Source organism: Thamnophis elegans, chromosome 7 (assembly GCF_009769535.1).
Source record: "Thamnophis elegans isolate rThaEle1 chromosome 7, rThaEle1.pri, whole genome shotgun sequence".
Lineage (NCBI taxonomy): Eukaryota > Metazoa > Chordata > Lepidosauria > Squamata > Colubridae > Thamnophis > Thamnophis elegans.
In genome coordinates this window covers 16,472,040-16,494,975 of record NC_045547.1, presented here as the reverse complement: position 1 = coordinate 16,494,975, position 22,936 = coordinate 16,472,040, and the positions used below count along the sequence as shown (strand labels likewise).

The following is a 22,936-nucleotide window of genomic DNA, read 5'->3' as shown; positions in this document are numbered from 1 at the left end:
CCCTCTCTCTCTCTCTCATACACACACACACAAAGAGAGAGAGAAATATAAAAAATAATGCAATATATGATTACATTTATATTGCAAGATACTTTTAAAAAAATTGGGCATGTGGCCTCTTGAGTTGGAAACACTGTCAGTGTTGTGATTGAAAAGTGCAATATTTGTTAAGTTAATTTTAACGCATCAATTGGTTCTTGCTAAACCAAATATAGGTAATGGTTATACCAAATCTTAAATCTATGCTGGCTTTCTGGGAATTGTTATTTCTATAGTCCTGCTTGGAACTATTCAAATAAATAAACTGTTAAACTCTGAATTATACAGTTTAGGTTATATTTTATATAGTGTATTTACCTAGTGTCTGTTTTTTTAAAAAATATTTTCAATACTATTCCTTCATAACACAGTCCTAGAAGGGTTATAAAAAATACAGTTGGATATGCTGGAAATCTATATGTAAACTTGATCTTGGAAGTACAATAAAAAATAACTTATTAAAAGTATTACTTTGTTAAACAGGCAGCATTCTATGTAGTAGTAAATGCTACTGGATTTTGAAATCCTCTCTGTGCACATTGAGGATAGGACTCTGAATAATTAGGCTTAGCTTCTTTCTTTTTCTTTTTTTGAAAAGATTTTTTTTATTTTTGGTTAAACAGACAAACACAACACACACAAAATCATCTTTCATTACATATTGTAGAAGTGTGTCGATTGGTTGCAAATAACTTTCATGCATCTCTTCCACAGTCATTACTTATAGTTCATATCACATTATATATTTTAAATCAAAAATCTTTATATATCTTACTATCAACATCCCACAATTCTCATTTGATTATAATTGTTTTAACATCATTTTGCATAAAATAATCCAAAATTGAAAACACAACCACATAATGACATTTCATTAATTATTTCAAATATCATCCAATAAAATTACACCTTTATAACATGTTCTAAGTAATCCACAAAGTAAAATTACAAAGAAAAAGAAACACATTATCCAAAGCAATCCAATATAGGTTAATTTCGCCACTTATTTTCTTCAGTTTTCGGATTTAATTAAACTTTAAAAAAAAATTTGGGGGGAGTCTTTCCAAAACAGTAAAGTTTCCTCACCAGATGGACACACTTTCTCTTTCCACTTCCCTTCCATTCTGGAGCCATCCCAACTTCATCAGCCTGGGGCTAGACTTTTTGTCGCTGGCTTGAAGATCTTCTCTTGGATCAATCAGGGACTTTGCAGTGTCCCTGACATCAGCAAGACGTATTCTTCCTGTTCACCGTCTCTACGGGACGGTTTATGTCTCATTGGACCACCCAGCGGCAAAAGTATCGGCAGCGGTCTGAGAGCATCGAGACTGCACGTCCGTATCATCGTGACGTTGGCTCCTCCTCTCGGCTTAACTTCTTTCTTAATAGGCCTTTGAAGGATTGAGCCCCAAGAATCAACTAAATCATGAAGGCGTTTTCCAGTGTGTGAAGGAAATAGATGGCATTGGTGCTCCATTCCCTTTTCCGATTATTGTGCTATATAGAGCAAGAGTTGATATGTACACATGGATTACCAATTTACATTAACTACTTAATGTAATAAGCATGGATCAAGTAGATGTGATTGTAATTTTACTTGTGCATTTCTCAGAGATAATTTGTATTTAGGCCACATTTATTATGCAAAAATATAGTTTGTTGAAAAATTTCTAAATGGCAATATGAAAAACACAAAGGAGTGGGTAGGTATATTTATATCAGCTCAGAAAAAAAGAAGATCCATGGGGTTTGTATCTTAACAGTCCTAAGAGTAGCTCATAGACTTCTTAGTATATACCTATATTCTGTTTTAATGTTGCAATATACTTCCAGATTTTTCAAGTAAGGTTGCTATGGACAAAATGATGCTCATAAGCAATGAATTAATATAAAATTAGAGACTTCATACATGCCCATTTTTATATGCCAAATGCCTTTGAATTTGTTTCAACATAAGCTATAATTTTGTGGATATAAAGATATGACTGTTCAGAAGTTTGTTGCATTCTAGAGAAGTTATGCATATTGGGAAGCTTTAAGGAGCAAAGTTTAATTGTTTTTTTTTCCTTCTTCTAGTCCCAACAACCTCTGGAAGATCTGGATGCCCAGCTGAGAAGAACTCTGAGTCCAGAGATGGTTACAACAACTGCATGTGTAGGTTTTGACCGAAAATAACTTGAACATATTCACATGCTTGTGACCTGATGGCCAATTGTCCAGAAAATTTAAGAATGCTAAGCAGATTTGCTGGCTGTGTTTTGCTTGTCTCATATCCTAGAATTGCCCAGGGGCCACATATGAACTCTTGCATACCATTTGCAGCCCTGTTGACTTTCCGGGGTTGTTATGCATCTCTAATTTTAAAAATCAAAGTCAGATGTACATGGAGCCTAGTCAATATCAAGAGAGGTGCCCTCAGGCATCATCTTAACTGTCTCATGTCATAACTGTAGTCTGAAATGATGCAGTCCAGCATCTGCTCAGAGTTCTTTCCCTTTGACAAATATCAGGGATGTGAATCATTTTTTACAGTAGCACCAACATTCTGGAAAATTCAGTGTTGAAATTAGCTGAACTATTTCCTAGTAGTGTCAATCTGCTACAGCGAATATTCATAAGTACTTTGCTTTTGTATCTGCATCTTAATAAAAATGATGGGACATTTGAATAATGACATATTGATGATTGTCCCAACCTGAAAAAGGATAAAAAGAACAAACTATTATTATTATTTGCTGTGTTTTTATAGTCTGTGCCACCTGTGGCAACTTCAGCAGTGACTGGAATGGTATCCGCCTCAGAGCAACCCACAGATTCTGGTAAGAGTCTCTGGTTATAACAATTTCTGGAAAGTAGAAAGCATGCTTCTGCCATTGCTAAAACTGAATGTTTTATTTAGAATTGTTTTGCAATAGGGTTTGAAGTCTTTGTAACAGGATTATAATTTCAAAAATATTTTCTTTTAGAATTTGTTCACATCACAAATGAACAAAAATTTACCTAGCTATTTAAAATGCTTGAGTGATGTAGATAGAAAAAAGTTGCATATATATGTAGCTAAAATGGCTACATTGGTGCATTATTTTTCAATTTAATGTGATTTTGTAGTTAGCAGGCTTTTCTTCTTTGCTTTGATTGTGTGTTTGTAGATGCTTTGGACTCCGTTCTGAAAAAATGTTTTGAAGGTCATGGGATCATAAATGTAGTAGCTGATAAAAAATACAGAATCTTGAAAACAATTCTGGCTGTTTTAGTAAATGACTCTTAAATGCTGCTTACATATTCCACGCGCTTCAAAATAAGTTTTTGGAATTTAATCCAAAGAATTATCTGTGCTAATAATTCCATAATATGCTAAAACGGGTTCTCGGATTCTGGAGTAGTCTGGATAGGTTCCCTCCTCTTCCTCTTTATGGAGATAGTGTTTGGTGCTTATCTGTACCCAGCAGCTCCCTTGGGTTAATTTAGCCAGTAGGATAGGTAGTAGCCACTCCCATATAGGCAAGCTTGCCAACACCAGGTCAGCCTGTGACAGCCAGGTTTAGCACCTAACTTGCAATGGGAGCCAAAAGGTACAAGGCACAAGGCAATTCCATGCCCACTATGTCTCCAGGTTTGGATAGAAAGCGTAGTAAGTATTTTGGAACCTGCCACAGGCATCCCTAGAGCCTTTCAGCTGACCCATGGCAGGGATGAGAAACTGGCATCCGCTCTCCAGACCAGCAGTTTGGGATAACATGGACTTAAGAAGAGAGAAAAGTGACATCAGAAAGGAAAAAGTCCAATATATCATTAGGTCTCCATATCTGGGGATGGCTCCTGGCTAATAGGTTAGGTAAAGAGAAGTCCTAGCAGAAGAGACCCAAATTCTCTCACACTTGTGCCTGATGTCTGGGAAATTCTGGGCAGTCTCAAGTGACTCCACTCTCAACTACCCTGCATATCCCTCCTTTGGCTGGGGTGAGCAGAGCAGAGCCAATGGGAAGGAGTATAAAGGCAGCAAACAACTTTCAGAGAAAGAGAGTCTAGATGAGGTGATGTGGGAGTGGTGGTGGCCAGTGTTGCTGACAGGCAAGTGGCAAAGAAGGAAAGGCATCTAAGAGCAACTTTGGTGCACATATGTACAAAAGGATGTCACCTCTGCCAGCTTTGCCTCTTTGGATCCACCCACGGACACCATTGTTTGCAAATGCAGAACTGGACTCCTTCTCTGGCTTGTCCAGGCAGAACAAGTGTGACCTCCCTCAATTCGTTCATCATCATCCAGTTGTACATTTTTGAGGTTCATGCAGTATTAAAAGATGTCCACAAATAAAAGCTGGTTAGATTTCATAATGGAACATAGGAACGTAACAAACTCCTGTATGGAGTCTGAATCTTGGCCTATCAAGTTCAATAATGTCATCATTGACTGACTTAATTTGATATAACTAAATATTTTCAATGGATTTTTTCCCTCAAAGAATTTATCCACCTGTGTTAAGAGATCTGTGTCTCATGTTCTATTTCCATTTGGTCTTTCAGGTTCTCAGGATGCAGAGAGCAGTAGCACCTCGGAAGTTGCAGTTCTTAAGATGGGTCGTTTTCAGGTATTAGCATGGAGTATCAATTACTCCTTTTTTTACAGATGGGTTTATAATAGATAAATGGGTGCTATTAGAGCCCATCACCACTGTCAAGAAAGTCATAATTAGCAACGAAGCCAGAAAAGGGGAAAAGTTCATCCCATTCCAAACCTTTAAAAACCCAAGGTTTTCTGCCTCCCTCAAAAACAGAAGATTTTTTAAATTTGGATGTTTACTGTGAAGGGCAAAGATGGCTTAATTACAGATAAGTTGAAAAGGTTCAAACATTGTAACTTTATTGGGGTGTGCTGAGATACTGAAACAAACATTGATGCCTGCTTGTTCAATTATTTTGTTGCTTATATGAATAGAAGAAAGACATATATATATAATTGTGTGGAAATGACCTCAATTGTACTCAATAAACTGTCAGGCAGAATGCTCTTCTTGGAATTTCCCACTACATTTTTCCCACAACACCAAGTTATTATAGTTCTTGTTCACTATCTTGGTCTTACACTACCCCCACCCCCAAATTAAAGGTAGAGTTGCATAATAATTGGAGCAAAATAGTTTTCTTCCTCCCAAGAACACTCATGTAAGTTGTAGATTTCATTTTCTGTTTCATGTCTATTATGCCAAGGGTTCTTCTCTCGGGGTCCCATTAGGACTACTCTACTTAATGTTGGTGGGGATTTAGCTATCCTCAAGTCATATTGCTTCTGGCCATAATTTCAGCCTTTTCTCTTCCGGAACTGCTGTTTCTATCTCAGAGCCTCTTTTTCCCCAAGTTTTCTGCTGGTTTGCCTTAGGTAGATAGCAATTTCCAAAATTGCTGCTCAACTAATTTCTAGTTATTTAATTGAGTGTTAGACAAGCCATTTCATAAGATATTAAGCCTACTTAGAAACCAATACCCACACAATATTTGATCTTGCAAGCTCCTTCCCTTTGAGCATTTTCAAACTTTATAATGATTGTGTTTACCTGGTACAATAAATAGGTAAAGGGTAGGTTAACATATTGTGTAAACAAGACAATCCAGCAGTAGTGGGATCAGAATAGGATTAGTTTTAGTCCAAAAGTATTCCTAAATTAGTTTCTGTTGTGTTGAATGTGTTTGCGATCCTTGACCAATTTATATGGCTTCCCATCTCATGAATGAGCCATTAAGAATGCATTAAAACAACAGCAAAAAGTAGAAACTTATGACAAGAGGAAAGAACCACATAGACACAATCTGATTGAAAGTCTCAGCTGCAACTAAGGCTTTGGTTCGGAACATGCACTATGCCTTCAGCAATGATCCAAACAGCCCTCTAAAACCTATGGGATCCATTAGTTGACTAATTAATATCATGGGTGAGGGAGGCTTTATTACAAACTGACCTGGCATTCTGTAGCAACAGTCAGAAGCCTGAGTCTCTGAGGGTCCATTGGTTGGGCAGTGAGCTAGAGAACAGGGAAGCAGAATGCAACACCAATACCAAACACTAGAGGCACATTCCCCTGATAAATTACCTTGCGTGAAGGGTTTCCCAATTGCAACCGACCTGGATTTTCTCTTTATGTTATTTTCCTATGAAGGTTTCTGTGATTGTTAATTGCTAGCAATTGGCCATAAATATTCATCAGAATAGTGGTTTACTACATGAGCATACAATTCTTCAACCAGACATTCTGTTTCCAGAAAAGAGGGAAAGTCTTTAAAATAATGTAAACATCCATTTTTAAAGAGGAAAAGCCAAAAGTAAGATTTCCAAAGGAGGACACTGAGGTGAAATAATTATTTCTGTTTCTGTTATGGAGGGACTAGATAGAACATGAACACCACAATTGTACAAGCTGGTAGTGGGGAACTGTGATCCTCCATTGTCTCTTAAAATTGGCTAAGATTCATAGTTCCATAATAGTGTCGTGCTAAACATTACTGCAACACTTAAAATAGGAAAACTAGCCCAATGCCACAGCTGTGATCAGGTATTAATTTTTTTATTTTGTGACCAGTACTGAAGAGTGATCATTTTATCAATGAATAGTCCAGTGTAATGATTGACTTTTTAACTAAGTATGTATAAATAGAAAACTATATTTAAAATTGTCATGGCTTTTTCCATTAAGCTTTTGGCACATTTCCTAGGCTCTTTATTCATTCCCCTTGTTTCTACAATGAACACAAGCAAATTCTGCTTCATTTCTCTCCCTCTCCATATTTCTTTCACAACATAAAAGTGTATATGGTCATTGTTTCAGTGCAGGGACCTAAAACACTATACACTTTATATATTTCTACAACTAAACTGAATTAATAATATCTCTGTTACAATTAGGTGTCAGTGGCTGTGGATGATCAGAAAGACAGCGAAAGTAAACCCAAGCACTTTGATACAACAACCTCAGAATCCTCATCTTTGTCTAGCAGCAGTCCAGAAAGTACTCTCGTGAAGCACGCCTACAGTGGGACAGCAGATAATATCCCCGTCACTTCAGTGGATGCAGTGGATGGTGCACTCTCTCCCACTGTTCATTTGCAGCCAACCAAGGTTGGACGTTTCCAGGTGACAACAACGACGGACCAAGTTGGCCGCTTTTCTGTGTCTAGAACTCAAGATGAGGTAACCTGCATGGAGAGAGATGTTCCTGAAGTGGTCCCTTTGTCCATGGACTCTGTGCAAGTTTCTTCTCCACTTACGACCCCTAAATCGGAATTTGCAGAGAGAAGGCCGTCTCTGCATCTGAATGGGCCATCCTCTGAATTGGAAGCTGCTTTCCTGAGCGGTGTAGCTAAAGAGTTAGATGATGGTTCAGGGAGTCCTGATTCAATCCCCCCTCCTGCCTCAAAAGTCAGTCTTCCAGTCCAGAGTCTCAGCAACTCATTCAACTCTTCCTACCTGAGCAGCGATAATGAGTCAGACATAGAAGATGAAGATTTGAAGTGTGAGCTGCGTCGACTACGGGAAAAGTAAGTTTTCAGGGGGAATTAATGGCAACCAGTGAGAAAAAGTACTTCATCTCTGAATCAGTTTTCTTTATCCAATGCAAAAGTAAATAACTTTTAGGGCTGAGCATATTTGGAATTCTGAGTGTTTGTGATGGACAATTACAAACCATTAACCAGAAGGCAAGCTAATCTCTGGGATGCTCATTAGCTATCCAAGATATTTTTGCTGGGCTGACAATAATTTCTGCGAATCAAAATGATGCAATAGTCTGATTCTTTGACTTGCAACATCTTTTAACCTCTTTAATTTTATTATATAAATATTTTTTAAAAATAGTTAAGGTGGGTAAGAACCTTCTGTCTAATATGGCTTATAGCTAAGGCTCTCCAGATGAAATTTAGTTATTTTTTGTTTGAATTATCTCTAAGCTTTTGGCCCAAGACAAGCACTTAAAGCAGTTAACGAAACTTCAAACCAAAATAAGCAGCACACACTCGCATTTGTGTCAGAAGTACCTCAGACGCTTCTGGGTTGAAAGGATTAGCCGGGGACATCACTGGGGGATGCCCAGTTGGGGGCTCCTTTCAATTCCCCATTATTGTGCCCACTGAAGTGGTACCTATCCACTTGCAATTACACGCTTTTGAACTGCTAGGTCAGCAGGAGCTGGAGTCCATAATGGGAACACACCCTGTCATACAGCAGCACTCAGTTCTTGAACGAGAAGAAGCTAAAGAGTTAAAATGCAAATTAAAGATAGCAAAATATATATAATATTTTCCTAGTTGATAACCCTAGGTATTTATTTATAGGGGGGAAATGTCTGGACCAAACGTAATTTTTAATGTTGGATTTTCCCCCTTACCAGAGGGAGCCCCTTTGTGGAGTATTGTGAAGCTGTTACCATGGCAGCTCTACTGCGCTGTACAGTAGAAGCCGTTTTAAGGCACAACAGGCTGTATCTTAAGAGAACACACCCCCCGAGGGGTTTTAGGGGTGTCTTACAGTATTTGTTTCCAGAGAGTAAGTCATCTGGGGACCAAGTTTGGTTGAAATTGCTGGAGACATTCCAGAGTTATGCTAGAACACACACAAAAATACACACAGAGCCATTATATATATATGTTGTATTTGTGCTGATAAATAAATAAAGGAAGACTAGTATAGATCTATTTCAAGCTATTTAGCTCTCATCAGCTAGCCATACCCTTACTGGGCTAGCTGATGAGAGCTAAATAGCTTAAAATAGATCTATACTAGTCTCCCTTTATTTATTTATCAGCACAAATACAACACAAATGTAACAAAGGCAACAGTAAAAATATTGGGTTTCTGTCGTGATGGACTCTTGTGACGACCCGATAGACAGATAATGGAAGCAGTTAGCTTCCTCCCATAATTGGGGCATACCAGGGGTAACATAATACCCCAAACACACACACACAAACGCGCGCACACACACACACACACACACACAAACATAGGGGGGAAATTACAGCAGCAGAGATTTTATGTTTCTCCCCATCTGGCATCCTCTGAGTGTGATGAAAGGACCATATGATTACTAATTCAGGTGACAGGGGTCCCACATCTGTACATGGTGATCCAAGAGGAAAGGATGGACTAAAACATTAACAGCATGAATTTCTAAAAATCCAGGGATATAAACTAACTAACTTAAAACTAAATTAAGAATTATATAAAAAACTAAGACCAAGGGCATGGGCTGGGTCAAAATCATCTTATTTCATCAACCACCTCCAGCATAAGAGTGCCTCCCTCAGGGCTCAAGCCAATCCAGATTGTAATGCCCTTCCAGAAGGCCATATGCACTGTAGGAGCAGTTCCCTATATTAACAGGTAATACAGCAGTACAAAAACATTGGCTTGGGTAATATTATGTAAAGGACTCACAAATATATCAGTATACCATCTTTTCATTTTTCAGGCACCTTAAAGAGATCCAAGAACTTCAGAGTCGTCAAAAGCTGGAGATTGAACTCCTTTACACAAAATTGGGCAAAGTGCCTCCAGCAGTCATCATCCCTCCTGCTGCTCCTCTCTCAGGCAGGAGAAGAAGACCTACTAAAGGAAAAAGCAGCCGATCCAGTCGCAGCAGTTCCCAGGGTAACAAGAGTCCACAAATTTTGGGTAAGCTTGGTAAAAATGTAGGAAAAGTTGTCTTATTTGGTGCAGTTGATTTGGCACTGAGTCAAAGGAGTTTTCATTTTTGTATTGGTGGCCTGGTTTTATGTCCATTTAATTTGCCACAGTTTCAATTTTGTTTCAGCCAAACCACTTTACGGACGCATGAGTGTGCGCATGCACACACACAAACTTATTTATCACCCATCTCCCTCACAGAGGGGCAGTTATTTTCTTACAATTGGCCGCTTATTTTATCATACTTCAAGTAACTCACCTCCTTAATTTAAACGTCTTGGCAGTCCAGAAGGCTTTGCTGAAGTAGCTCAACTGTGCCTAAGTCCTCCTCTATTTATTTCTGCGGTGTCTGTGGGGACCATGTGACTGAATTCAATTTTACGGCTGTTTTTACTGTGGTGGTTAAATCAACTGTGGTCATTAAGCGAATCACATAGTTGTTAAGCAAATCATGTGATAATAAACCTAACTTATACAATTGGCAATTTTGCCAGCCCTACCCTAATTTACTATCATATGACAAATGGATGCTGCAATCAATCATAAATGTGAGCCAGTTGCCAAATGCTCCAAATGTAACCACAGAATGCTGCAGCAGTAGTAGTTTCAAGGACAAGTTGTGAGTAGCTTTTTTCAAGTCCATCGTAACCTCAAACAGTTGTTAAGCAACCAGTGATAAATTGAGGACTATCTGTAGGTCCTTCAATCTCACTTTCTAGGTCTACGCGCTAAAGATTCACAACTGATCTATGTAATAAAAACGAGTCCTGTCATGTGAAGAGAACAACTGGTGCTTTGTTAACCTTTTAAAAAAAATTCATTCAACTGTCTGATTCTCAAAGGCTGCACGGAAAGGTCCCTGCAGTTTTCTTAGCAAGGTTTTTTTTTACGCTGAGAGAAATTGAGTGGTCCAAGGACACCTAGCTGCCTTTGTGCCTAAAGCGGGACTAGAATTCACGGCGGTCTCCTTATTTCTAGCCTGATGCCTTAACCAGTATTGACTAATCATATGTGAACACTTGAATGCTCATTGTCAACCATTGCCTTCTAAATAGAGAGTGACGGTTTCTCAACAAATTTTACTCGTAGTTTCAGCCTTAATTGATAGCTAATGCAAACACCTATCTGTCATTAGAGTTCATGACTGAATTTTAATATGACGTAGTAGGATTGGCAAGCAAAGGCTTCACTATGTCACCAATGCCTTAACTTCTGCTCTCCTCTGTCCCTGCACAGGAAACCTGTCTGCTCAGAGTGCCCCTTCAGTTCTACCCCAGCAGCAGACCCTGCACCCTCCTTGTAGCGTCCCTGAAACAGGACAGAACCATCTGTTACAGCCACTGAAGCCATCTCCTTCTAGTGAAAATCTCTATTCAGCTTTTACTAGCGATGGGGCCATTTCTGCTCCAAGCCTTTCTGGGCCAGGCCAAGGTAAACATTGTAGATGAGTATCCGTAATACGGAGTTTCAGTGGGGCTTATCTGCCTGCATCAGAGGATGACAATATTTCTAGAGCCTGGCAAACCCTGACAAATAAAATTTAGGAGAGATGATTGACCTTCTTCGATTGGGTGAGGGTGGAGGAGTAAAACTTAAGGCCGGTGCTGAAAGGAAGGTTTAGCCAAAATAAGTTAGATTGACTTGTCCGTCCCAGTGTACTTGTTTGAAACCTAAGCTTTCTGGAAGGTTTGTACAATGAACTCTGATCATTGATTCCCCCCTTATAAATAAATGTACAGTTTCATTGTATAAACAGATCAGGCATGTGAAATAAGGATGAAATAAGGAAGAATGAAATGGTACAATATAATAGTCAGGGCTCCTTCCAAACTATAGAAAGCAAGTCATTGGAGCATACTGATTTAAACCTTGCCTATCTTTCAAATTGCACAATATTATGTCTTAATGTGCCGTTGCTATAATATATATTACTTGTGGCGTGCAGTTGGATTAAATGCATGCAGTTGGATTAAAATAGCTGTGTTCTGGTATCAGAAACAACATGATATTGGAGACATGATTATCTGGGGTTGGGGAGGTGGGTGGGGAGGAAGGTCCTGGTTTCTTGTGTCTTGTGTAAAAGCTCTCAATTGGTGGAGGTTCTTTCTCTTGTGTCTTGCTAATGCATTTCACCAGTCCAGCCTAGAGTTCTCTAACATCTTGTAGTTGTGTTCTATCTCCTGTCCTTGTTCTTCGCCCCTTTTTTCTGTTTTTTTTTTTTGTTTTATCACAGGCTGTGTGAAGTTTAACTGTGCATCTGAGCGGGTGACATTCAAGCCTGGTGGCAGGAGGACCCGATTTCTGAGTACGCCCTGCTTGGCTCTTTGTGTGTAACACCTTTACTCCTTCCTCGTCTTTTTGTTTTTGGCTACTTGGATCTGTTATCACATGCTGTCCATTTACATCTGCCTTCTTGTATCTCTCTGACCTTAGGGCTTGGCTGAGAAGTGTAGCTTGCAGAAAACAGTGTTCTGAAATTGTTACCCTGCTGCTCAGCTAAAAGGTTCTGGTGGTAGTAGTGGTTTCATATGATCCTTCAGGTTATAAGGAGACAATCTTAGGATTCCTTGCCAAGATCTTTAAACTTCTCTGTAGTGTATAGAGAAATAATGGCCAGGGACAAGATATACCAGACAGAGAGGTGCTTACCCCTTTCCTAGTGTACATGACAGCTGTGCTGGACATGAGAACCTAATTCACACAACTCTGAAGTTAACAGATTGTTGTTCATCTGTCTGAGCTTATTTTTGTCAACTCAGGTAAACACGCACGCACAGGTATGAGTGTAGCACTGACTGAACACAATAGCAGTTCAGCAAGATTAGGGGGATATATCTGCCCCAGGAGAAGTGGTACAAAGGTTTTTCCATTGATGTGCTTCAGATCAAGGAGATAATTTCCCCTGAACATTATGTAGCCAACTACTCACAGTTCAGTTAGAAACTAGGGAAAACACCTGATCTTTCACTACAATGATTTATAAAAAACTAGGAAGTCTAGAGCTGATCTACGAGCTGCATAAAGATATGGGTAGTTTAATTTACAGGTATTACGATCCTATCTTCTCATCATGTGAATGATGTGTGGACAGATGTTCATGCACGCAATTGGGGCAAAAATATTTCTTCCTTGGAATTGAAAAGTTTCCTCAATCAGTAACTGAATTTTATATGCCGTAGTTTCTGAGCCCGGACATGAACTATTAAATGGTGATTTAGCCAAGACTTGGGAAAAAAGTTATTAAACAATACTAAATTGCAGTAAAATGAAAATTTCAGAAAACAGTAGTTATTTTGAGGATAATTAATAGCAAGAATGTGGCTAATTCACATGTATAATTGCTCTATGGGATTTTTGTCAGGAGTTTTTTGTTACATAAAATATTCTGTGAACTATGAGCCATGTGGAGGAAAGGTTTGGGGAGCCTAAAAATAATGGAAACGTATAATGCCTCCAATTTGGCATCACTTGATTTTTGCTGTCCCCTAAATCTTGGCAATGCTTGTGGAAGCATGGCTTGGCTTTATTCAATTTTTAACAGGTTTTCTGTTTTCCCGAGGCCTGTCTTTTTTGTCAATAGATTGTATAGGGGAAAAGGTCCTTACTAGCGAATATGAGGCTGATCACCTCTGTTGCAAATAACACATGTCTTTGTACACTTGACATAAAAGTAGAAAAGGTTCAACAGGTTCCTTCTTACTTTGGATGGCACTGGCCTTCTAGGAAAAATGAAATTGTTTTGAGAACTAAATTTATTTTATTTTATTTTAGAAAATTCCCATGGTGACTCAAGGAGGCTTTCACACGAATATAAATCAGCCAATCACTGTATCAGTTACAATAAAAACAGCAAATAAACCCCTGGTGGGTTTATTTGTTGTTACTCTTTTTGAAGTCAATTAAAAATAAGAGGAAAGTTTACAATATTGAATTCAGTTCAGATTATTAAAAAAAACTAATTACCCTATATTATATTTAGAAAAACTTTGCTGCCATAATGTACCTGAGAAATTCTAAACAAGTATGTACTTAAATTGGTCTATTGTAGCTGTTTCCCTACTTGAAAGTCGTCATGCTGTTAAGGCCACTGAGGAATTAAAAGCAGTGTCATCAAGGGATGATAACCTGTTGTGTTTTCCTACTTTATCACCGGGTGCTTTATGCTATTTGCTAATACTCTGTTTCTCACTGTTTCTCTTTAACCAATTGCTTTCTCTTTGTGCTTTAGGGAAGATGGTGAAAAAAGTCTGCCCTTGCAACCAGCTCTGTAGTAATTATTTCATTTTTGGTTACCTCTAAATTCTGATTGCTAAACTATGTTGTTTTGTTCAAGGCCATACAGTTTAACCTCCCTGAATCTGACTTAAGCACAGCATCTGTTCTTTATATACCTTTGTTCCTTTTAATAACATGTATTTCTGCATTACTGCAGAAGTAGACCTAAACACCCTGTTACTACCACAAAGGATAACTTTGATCATCACTTAATGGTGTACTTCTTGGAGATTAATCATGAGACTCTAGCATGTATTGGCCCTAGTAATTTTCATATCATACTAGAAGGCACATTTCCTTTTTGAAAGCAATTTGGTTCTAATAATTATGTCAAAAGGGGGTTTCTGCAAGCACTGATTCAGCTATATATGACCAGTGTGCTATCCATATCTTAAAGGACCACTAGCAAACAAACAAATGACCTCAGAGTGACCCTACAGTAGGGGTGTCAAACTTAAGGCCTGTGGGCCAGATCCAGCCTGTGGGGTGGTTAAATCTGGCCTGTAGGGTTGGCTTAGAAATAGCAAAGGACTGGCCCGCGGTGCCTCTGGCAGCCAAAATGGGGCATGCCCCGTTTTGGCCAGTAAAGTGCTGCATCCAGGCTGAGAATGGGGCACCGGGGGGGGGGGGCTTGCGTCCCCTCTGTGCATCCTATTTTGGCCAGCAGGCATCACTTGCTGCAGGAGGCATCCCTCTCATCTCTCTCCCCTCCCCAGCCAGCCTGTGGTGGAGAACTACAATGTTGATTCAGTCCTTGAAATAATCCAGTTTGACACCCTTGCTCTACAGCATAAGAAAAAGTATCATTAATAAAGGTACAAGTATTTCTCGACTTATAACCATTCATTTAGTGGGCAACCATTTAAATATGAGCCAGCAGTGTGCAGCAGCTGCCAAAAAAGCCACACAGTTCTAGGCTGCATAAACAGAGGGATAGAATCAAATCACGTGAAGTGTTAATACCACTTTATAAGGCCTTGGTAAGGCCACACTTGGAATACTGCATTCAGTTTTGGTCACCACGACGTAGAAAAGATGTGAAGACTCTAGAAAGAGTGTAAAGAAGAGCAACAAAGATGATGAGGGGACAGGAGGCTAAAACATATAAAGAACGGTTACAGGAACTGGGTATGTCTAGTTTAATGAAAAGAAGGACTAAGGGAGACATGATAGCAGTGTTCCAATATCTCAGGGGCTGCCACAAAGAAGAGGGAGTCAAACTATCCTCCAAAGCACCTGAGGGCAGGACAAGAATCAGTGGGTAGAAACTAATCAAGGAGAGAAGCAACTTAGAACCAAGGAGAAATTTCCTGACAGTTAGAACACTTAATCTGTGGAACAACTTGCCTCCAGAAGTTCTGAATGCTCCAACACTGGAAGCATTTAAGAAGAGATTGGATAACATTTGTTTGAAGTTGTGTAGGGTTCCCTGCCAAGCAGGGGGTTGGACTAGAAGATCTCCAAGGTCCCTTCCAACTCTGTTATTCTATATTCTATTTAGCAACCATTAAGAGGTATAATGACACTGAAAAAGTAACTTAGAACCGGTCCTTGCTTTTACCACCATTACAGCATCCAAAGGTCACATGGTCAAAATTTGGATGCTTAGCAATTGGCATATATTTACGATGGTTGCAGAGTCCCGGGTTCATGTGATCACCATCTGTGACTTTCCCAGCCAGCTTCAGGCCGCAAAGTCAATGAAGGAAACCAGATTCTCTTAATGACCGCCTGATCCATTTAACAACTGCAAAGATTCCTTTAATAAACATGCCAAAAAAAGGTTGCAGAATTGGGCAAGACTCACTTAGCAACCACCTTGTTTAGCAACAGAAATTCTGTTCCCAATTGTCATAATTGGAGGACTTCCTGCAGATGGAGGGAAGCACTTTGGCAGGATTAAGAGAGAGAGAGATTCAAGAGATTGAATGCAGCGATGGAGGGAAAGAGCTCCATTTGTTCTTTAAAGATAAGAGCCAAAATAAAATTCTGTAATATTTGCTGTGACTGAGCAAGATTGAGGGGAGGTGTTTTTTGTTTTTTAATTGACACTGATCCACATTTTTGTCAGACTCTTCTTGATGGCTGGTTTAACAGATTAAAAAATTGGTTACTTTTAACAATTGAGGTCATTTTTGATAAAGTATAAATCCTTCTTATTTAATTATCTTAGATCGTTTCTGAGGCAGTTGGGTGCATGCTGAACAGCCAGTGAAAGAGAAAAATTAGTCACATCTGAGAATTCACACCATCAACTTATCCCAATGTCTTGTAGGCACTTTACCTAGCAATGTATCTTTTATGGCCATCAGGAAGGGGCTGAAGAATCTCTTCTAGTCCCTGCATGAAACTGATGACAATGCTTTTAGGCATGATGTGAAGGTGGTTTTCTTTTCTTCACTCTTGTGTGTTATCTGTGCTGGTGCGTGTGTGTCTGGCTGTTTATCAATTAGATTTATGCATATGTTACAGCCTATGTCTTTTATTGTATCAAATATTGTTCCTTTGCATGTTACACAGTAAGTGATTCAATACTACATTCATTTCTCTCACCTGGGCAAAGGATTCCTTTTTTTCCATTTTCTTGTTTGCATGTTTTCCCCCTTCTGTCTGTTCAGTTTGGGGGAGACCGTGACATCCTAGGTCATCTTAAGTTAGTCACCTTGCTTGCTTATACAGTATTTCACAGCACAGTAACACCTTGCCTCACTGTTACCACAAATAAGGACTTTTATTTCTCTACTACTCAGGTCTAGGGATCCAGAATCCAATTATTACCATCTGTAACCTTTAGCTATTAGTTTCTAAGCAACAGGATCCAGTTGCCATAATAATACAATGCCACAGATACAAAGATTGTGCAGCTGTTTGGATCTGAAGGCAAAAAAAAGTGCTTAGGAGCACATGGGGCCCTGCCCATAGAACATAGCAATCCCAGGGAAAGATGTTTGGATATGGAATTGCAGGCATATGTAATCCATGCCATTCATTATGACACACACACACACACACACACACAGTAAGGTCACAGTGCAAACCTGGCCTTTTTGTGCTTCTAACCCCAACATTGGGTACAAGTGTGGAACATTGCAAAGTTTCAGCTTCACACAGATTGCCTCTTTTGTCACTTGTCTGTCTTGCCTCCCACTGAAGATGCATGTGGCTGCACACAAGTGTAACATGTATGCCCCTGCAAGCTCCAAAGCACCTCTTTGCTCTCAGATCCAAAGTGCTGCTCTAATTCTTTATGCCTTCCTGAATTTTAAAATAAAACTTAGATTTCTTAAACAGCAAATATTTCCACATTGAAGTTACCTTCTTGGGTTCAGATTCTGTTTTATAAATTGACGAACATTTCTGTTTTGGTTATGGGTGATTTTTTTTTTCCATCGCACATTGAAGTTCTCAAGACTTGTGTTGAAGTTTTTGCTATTCAACTAACTATTAGAAGCAATAATACTTTTCTACATTGTTTCAGCAAGTTTGCCACTGGAAATCCTTTGGCATACACCCCTGGACATATTGGACTTTTCTTTATTCTTCTGATCTGATTCTAGCAAGTGCCATATTTTTTTAATCAAGTAGCTCCTTGTGCCTCTCTTTTTAGATGTATTGAGATCATTCCCTCCCATGGTGTGAAACCTTTGGAACTAAATAAACGGGCTCCTCTGGAAGCCACCCTCTCAGTTTGAAGCAAAGGAGATTGTTTGCTATATGTCATTTTTGGTTTTGGGATGTGAAGTCAGTGGGCTCTTAGTACAATTTTGTTTCATGATTGCTGCCAGTAACGCAAGTGTTTCTTTCCAGTAATGTGTCCTTGAGGTTTCAGATTGTCCATCTGCAGAACAGAGTGGCTATCCCAATGAATATATAATTTCTTGGTATTGGATTGAGTGGGTAGAGTTGGCAAATGGCTTAACTGAGCATAATAGGTGCTTGTAGACAATTGGGAGGAAACTTCCCGACAGCCTGGTTATTAATGCCCAATGTTAATCCACTTGTCTGTGGAAAACAGCAACTTTGCAGACCACCCACTGATCTGAAAAATAACATACAATTACATAATTAACTTAATAGCAGAAAAACTGCTAGCTGAGCTCTAAAATCCTTCCTTTTCATTATGTCCAAGTAGACCTCATATGCATGGCTTTTTAAATTCTTGCTCTTATTTTGCATTGTAACTCTTGATGGCCTCCAGGGAATTCTGTTTCAATCGTATTCAAATGATAGCTGCTTTCCTTTTCCTAGGGACCAGCAGTGTAAACACTGTTGGAGGTACAGTAAACAGCCAGGCACCCCAGTCTCAGCCCCCTGCCTCTAGTCGGAAAGGAACCTTCACTGATGATCTGCACAAACTAGTGGACAACTGGGCTCGTGACGCTATGAATCTGTCTGGCAAGAAAGGAGGCAAAGGACATGGCAATTACGAGGCAAGTTGAGCAGTTTAGTTTTTATTCTATTTATAACTCTCACTTTTTAGATTTCTATCAGTTTTATATTGGCTGTTGCTTTTTTTGATTATGTGCCATCCACAATTCTCATTGGGGAAGATGGGTGGCTATTTAAATTTGATTGATTGATTGATTCCAATTAATTAATCAAATTTAAACAGCCACCCATCTTCCCCGAAGAGAATTTTGGTCGCATAGCAAGAAGAACTGATGGCAGGTGGACCAAGGCATTCATAGAATGGACCTCACAAAAGCGCCCACGAAAGAGACCTAAAACAAGACGGATTGATGACATCAGCAAGTATTGCAGCGCAACTGGCAAAGGAAACCTCAGGACCATCTTGGTTGGGAACATGAGGAAGTGGCCTTCATCCTGCAGTGGAAAGACAATGGCTAGGAGGAGGAGGAGGATGAAGAAGAAGAATTAATACTGCAATGGTGCTTTAAAGTTTGTGAACCCCTTTGAACATTCAATATTTCTGCATAGATATGGCCTAAAACGTGATCTCATCTCCACTCAATTCCTAAAGCTAGATAATAAGAACCTAATTAAACAACTGAGCGAAAAACATTGTATTAGTTTGGTTATTTATTAAGCAAAATGATCCAAAACTACATATTTGTGTGAAGCAAAAATACATGAACCTCTAGGATTATCAGTTCATTTGAAGGAGAAATTAAGAGTCGGGTGTTTCAATCCGTGGGATGATAATTAGGTGTGAACATGGGAAGGCTTCCTTTATTTAAAGAACAGAATTACAAGTCTGATCTTCAGCATAGAAGGATGTAGAGGTGTGCATGGCAGGAGTGCAAGGAAAAAGCCACTACTCTCTCAAAAGAACTCTGCTGCCAGTCTACATTTTGTGAAAGACGATGAGAATAAGCCAGAAGGCTATTGGAACAAATGTTCCATGAACAGATGAGACCATAATGTAACTTGGCTTGAATGAAAAGTGTTAAGTTTGGCGAAAGGCAAACACTGCATTCCAGCATAAGAACATTATCCCATCTGTGAAACACGCGAGTGACAGGATTGAGGTTTGAGTCCGCTTTGTTGCTTCTGGACCAGAACGGCTTGAGAGAAGCGTGAATTCGAAATTCTACTGGCAAATGGTACAGGAAAATGTCAGGGTATCTAGCCATGAAATGAAACTCAAATGAAAGTGAGTCACGCTGCAAGACAGTGAGCCAAACCACACAAGTTGTAACACCAAAGAATGGTTCAAGTAGAATAAAATTAAGGTTTTGAAATGGCCAAGTCAAAAGTCCTAACTTGATCCTATAGAAACTTTGCGGGAAGACCTGAAGCATGCAGTTCCTGCAATGAAGGCCACCAACATCCCTTAGTTGAAACTGTTCTGTAAAAGAGGAACAGGGTAAATTTCCTCCAGTTGATGTGCAGGACTGATCAACTGTTAGCAGAAATTATTTTGTTGCAGTTATTACTGACTAAGGAGGGCACACCAGTTACTAAAAGCAAAGTTTCATAGCTTTGAATCATTTTCCCCAACAAATCAATGAACAAATATGTTTTTGACTGTGTAATGTGATTCTTTTTATGTAATTTTAGGACTTGTATGAATAAGCAGATCACATTTCAATTCAAATTAAAATTCAAAAGGGCTCACAAACATTTAATCAGCACTCTAAGTACCATAGTTACTTTTCAGGTTCATGCATGGATAGAGTTGATGAAAGAAATTTGTTTAGCAATTCTCAGGTAGGTTGATTTTGGATTGAGTTCCATTGTTTTTGTTTGTTTTAGGGTCCAGGAATGGCAAGGAAGTTCTCCGCACCAAGCCAACTCTGCATCTCGATGACATCCTCTCTTGGTGCTACCCCTATCTCTGCAGCATCAGCTACCTCCCTAGGTCACTTCACCAAGGCCATGTGTCCCCCTCAGCCGTTTGGTTATCCAGCAGTGCCCTTTGTACCCCCCTGGAGCGGGACGGGTGGTCCAGCACAGCAGCCTTTAAACCAGTTCCAGCCTGTAGGAACTGCCTCATTACAAAACTTCAACATCAGCAACTTACAGAAATCTATCAGCAACCCCCCTGGCTCCAATCTGCGGACCACTTAGCGATTCCCAGCCACGTTGCTGGGTAGATCTTTGGGCAGGAGTCGGGGCCTGAATTAACTGCTAGGCTCTTTGTGCCCAAAAGGGATGGATGCCCCCCCCTCCCCTTCTAACCATTGCTGTCTGCACTCAGTAAGTAAAGCCCCCCTTTCGGAAGATGGGGAGAACGTGATCAGGATCCTCTTAAGACGGCACATACTTCCTCTAATTCTTGTATGTGGCAGAATGTATAGAGATGGAAATCACCATGCAAGCCAGCAGCCTCTGACTGTAAAATCCACATGACTTAAGAGGCTGGATCCTATGGGTTGGGAAAGAAAGTTGTTAGCCTTCGCATGAATCTTCGTATGCCATTTGCCTTGTTCTGAAGAACTTGAGCCCAAATGGAAAGCGGTCTATTTTTACATCATCTTATCCTTTCCTTCAGAACATGACATCACAGTTCCGGAACAAGTGCGCACACAGATGGACATACAGAATAGCCCATGCTTTGAGATAAGTCTTTCCTGCTTTCAGGAAAAGATATTAAGAGCTTTGGCAGCAGCATTAGAGCAATTTAAAATGTTTAGAAGAAAAATAATTAAAAGTTCCCTGCGGACATGTACTTACCATCAGTTTTGATGTGGAAACACTGTGATATATAAATGTTGTTGGACAACAGTAGTTTAAAAAAAACAAACGAGTGGAGTATAGGGGGTTAAACAGTCAAAAAAGAAAAAATGGGAAAAAAGCTAGCTATATCCTGATACTTATTGGAGACACTTTAACTTTTTTCCTTTTTATTTTCATTGTATTAGATAAATGTGAATGTATAATTGTATAAATTAATGTACTTGAATACTTGTCTGTTCTCCCAGTATGCTTGCTGGATATTTTAGTGCCTTGGACTTTTTATTGCTCCTGCAGTTAGCATCACCTGCCCGGCAGACTTTAGACAGACCAAGGGAAAGGCGAGAGGGAGGTTATTTTGGACATAGCCACTGAAATACCAAAGGCCTAAAACATTGGATGCTTATACTGTAACAGTGTCTAGAGTAGGTGTTGGAGGGGGAGCTACTGCAGCTCTACGTCGAAAAGGTAAACTACAGAGAGGAGGTGGGGAAAACCAGCAATGGATATTGGTGGAGGGTACAGAAATGATGACATGTTGTGTAACCAGAGTAAAACTGGGCTGAATGTGAACAGAGAGAGAGAGAAAGAGAGAGGAGGGAGGGAAGGAGAAAGGCTTGTCTGAAAGGACGGCTCCTAGGGGCAGGCTGGCTGAAAGCTAAAAAAGGGTTTTAGGAGGGTCAACATGTGTTCAGAAACGGGAGTTTAGGACCCTGGGGAGCGCGAACGTCTCCTGGGGTTGCTCTTTCATTCTACCTAGGAAGGGCAGAAACAGATATTCCATGTTGCGGGTTTCATTGCCAAGGACAGATACACTTGAAACACTCAGAATCAAAAAATAACTTTGTTTTTGTTAAAAATGTCTAAAGGACTTAAAACTTGGTACCAAGACTGTAACTGTGTTGCCTTCGAGTAGGTGCACTGCATCGCCTACTTTCCACTCAGACTCGGTTTCTAACGCGACATACAAGTTCTCGATTCAAACGACATATTGCAACCAACTAGTATTACTCTCTATTGCTGCAGCAGGCTGTGAAGGGTCAGAGTACTTCTATTTTGTATTTGGGAGTAGCTTTACTGCTGGTCTAAAAAGTTTGTATACTAAGTAAAAAAAAAATGTCTCCCCCCCCCCCCCAAAAAAAAAGTTCCTTTAAGGTTAGCAGGGAATTTGTTATTTCTGTACTTGTTCACGCTACCCTCAAACATATGCACAGGTTTGTCTTTCCATCCCTTTGTCTCAAGTTGAAGTTTTTAAGAGTGGCTTTTGTCAGGAAGGGAGGCCTCGGCAGGGTGGCTGGAAAGCAAAAGACGGGAAGTCCATAAGGTAGCTGGGCTCCAACCCCTTTTCCGACTTCAAAGTCCCCCATTGTAACGGAATATGGGGGAAAGCTGTGGCTTCCTACTGTTAATGGAGAAGCTTTTACTTTCTGAGTTTGTGGCCCATTCTTCAAAACAAGAAATGAATTAATATGCAGAAAGTAGAAAGAATCAGTGATGAAAGGTGCCACTTCATGGTTAGAATGGTCAGCTGAGTGTTGCACGAGGATGGTATTTTGGTTTAATATGTTTGAGGTTGGGTTTTCACTTAGTTATTCAAATACTGGTTTTATTTACCATTGATTTCCCTCCTGTGGATTAAATAACTGAGGTCTAGAAGAATTAACTAGTGCTACTGAACTGTTAAATTATTTTGTGTTAATATTACACTTTTGAGTACCTTTTTTTCCACAAGATCTGTTTCTGAATTACAGATGTTTTCTTTACATTATTTAACAATGTACACTGTAAAAATAAAATAAAAGGAATTCAAACCTT

The 22,936-nt window shown here is 39.6% G+C and overlaps 1 protein-coding gene across 1 annotated transcript in view; it reads left to right on the top strand.

Moving 5' to 3' along the window:
• The window catches only part of WNK1 (WNK lysine deficient protein kinase 1), a 112,462-nt gene extending 89,526 nt beyond the window's left edge, over positions 1-22,936 (top strand). The window contains 8 exon segments of the mRNA XM_032221405.1: positions 2,116-2,193; positions 2,789-2,858; positions 4,564-4,628; positions 6,935-7,566; positions 9,495-9,697; positions 10,946-11,140; positions 18,233-18,414; positions 20,201-22,936. Coding sequence (XP_032077296.1) covers positions 2,116-2,193; positions 2,789-2,858; positions 4,564-4,628; positions 6,935-7,566; positions 9,495-9,697; positions 10,946-11,140; positions 18,233-18,414; positions 20,201-20,515 — 1,740 coding nt within the window. The 3' untranslated portion in view covers positions 20,516-22,936.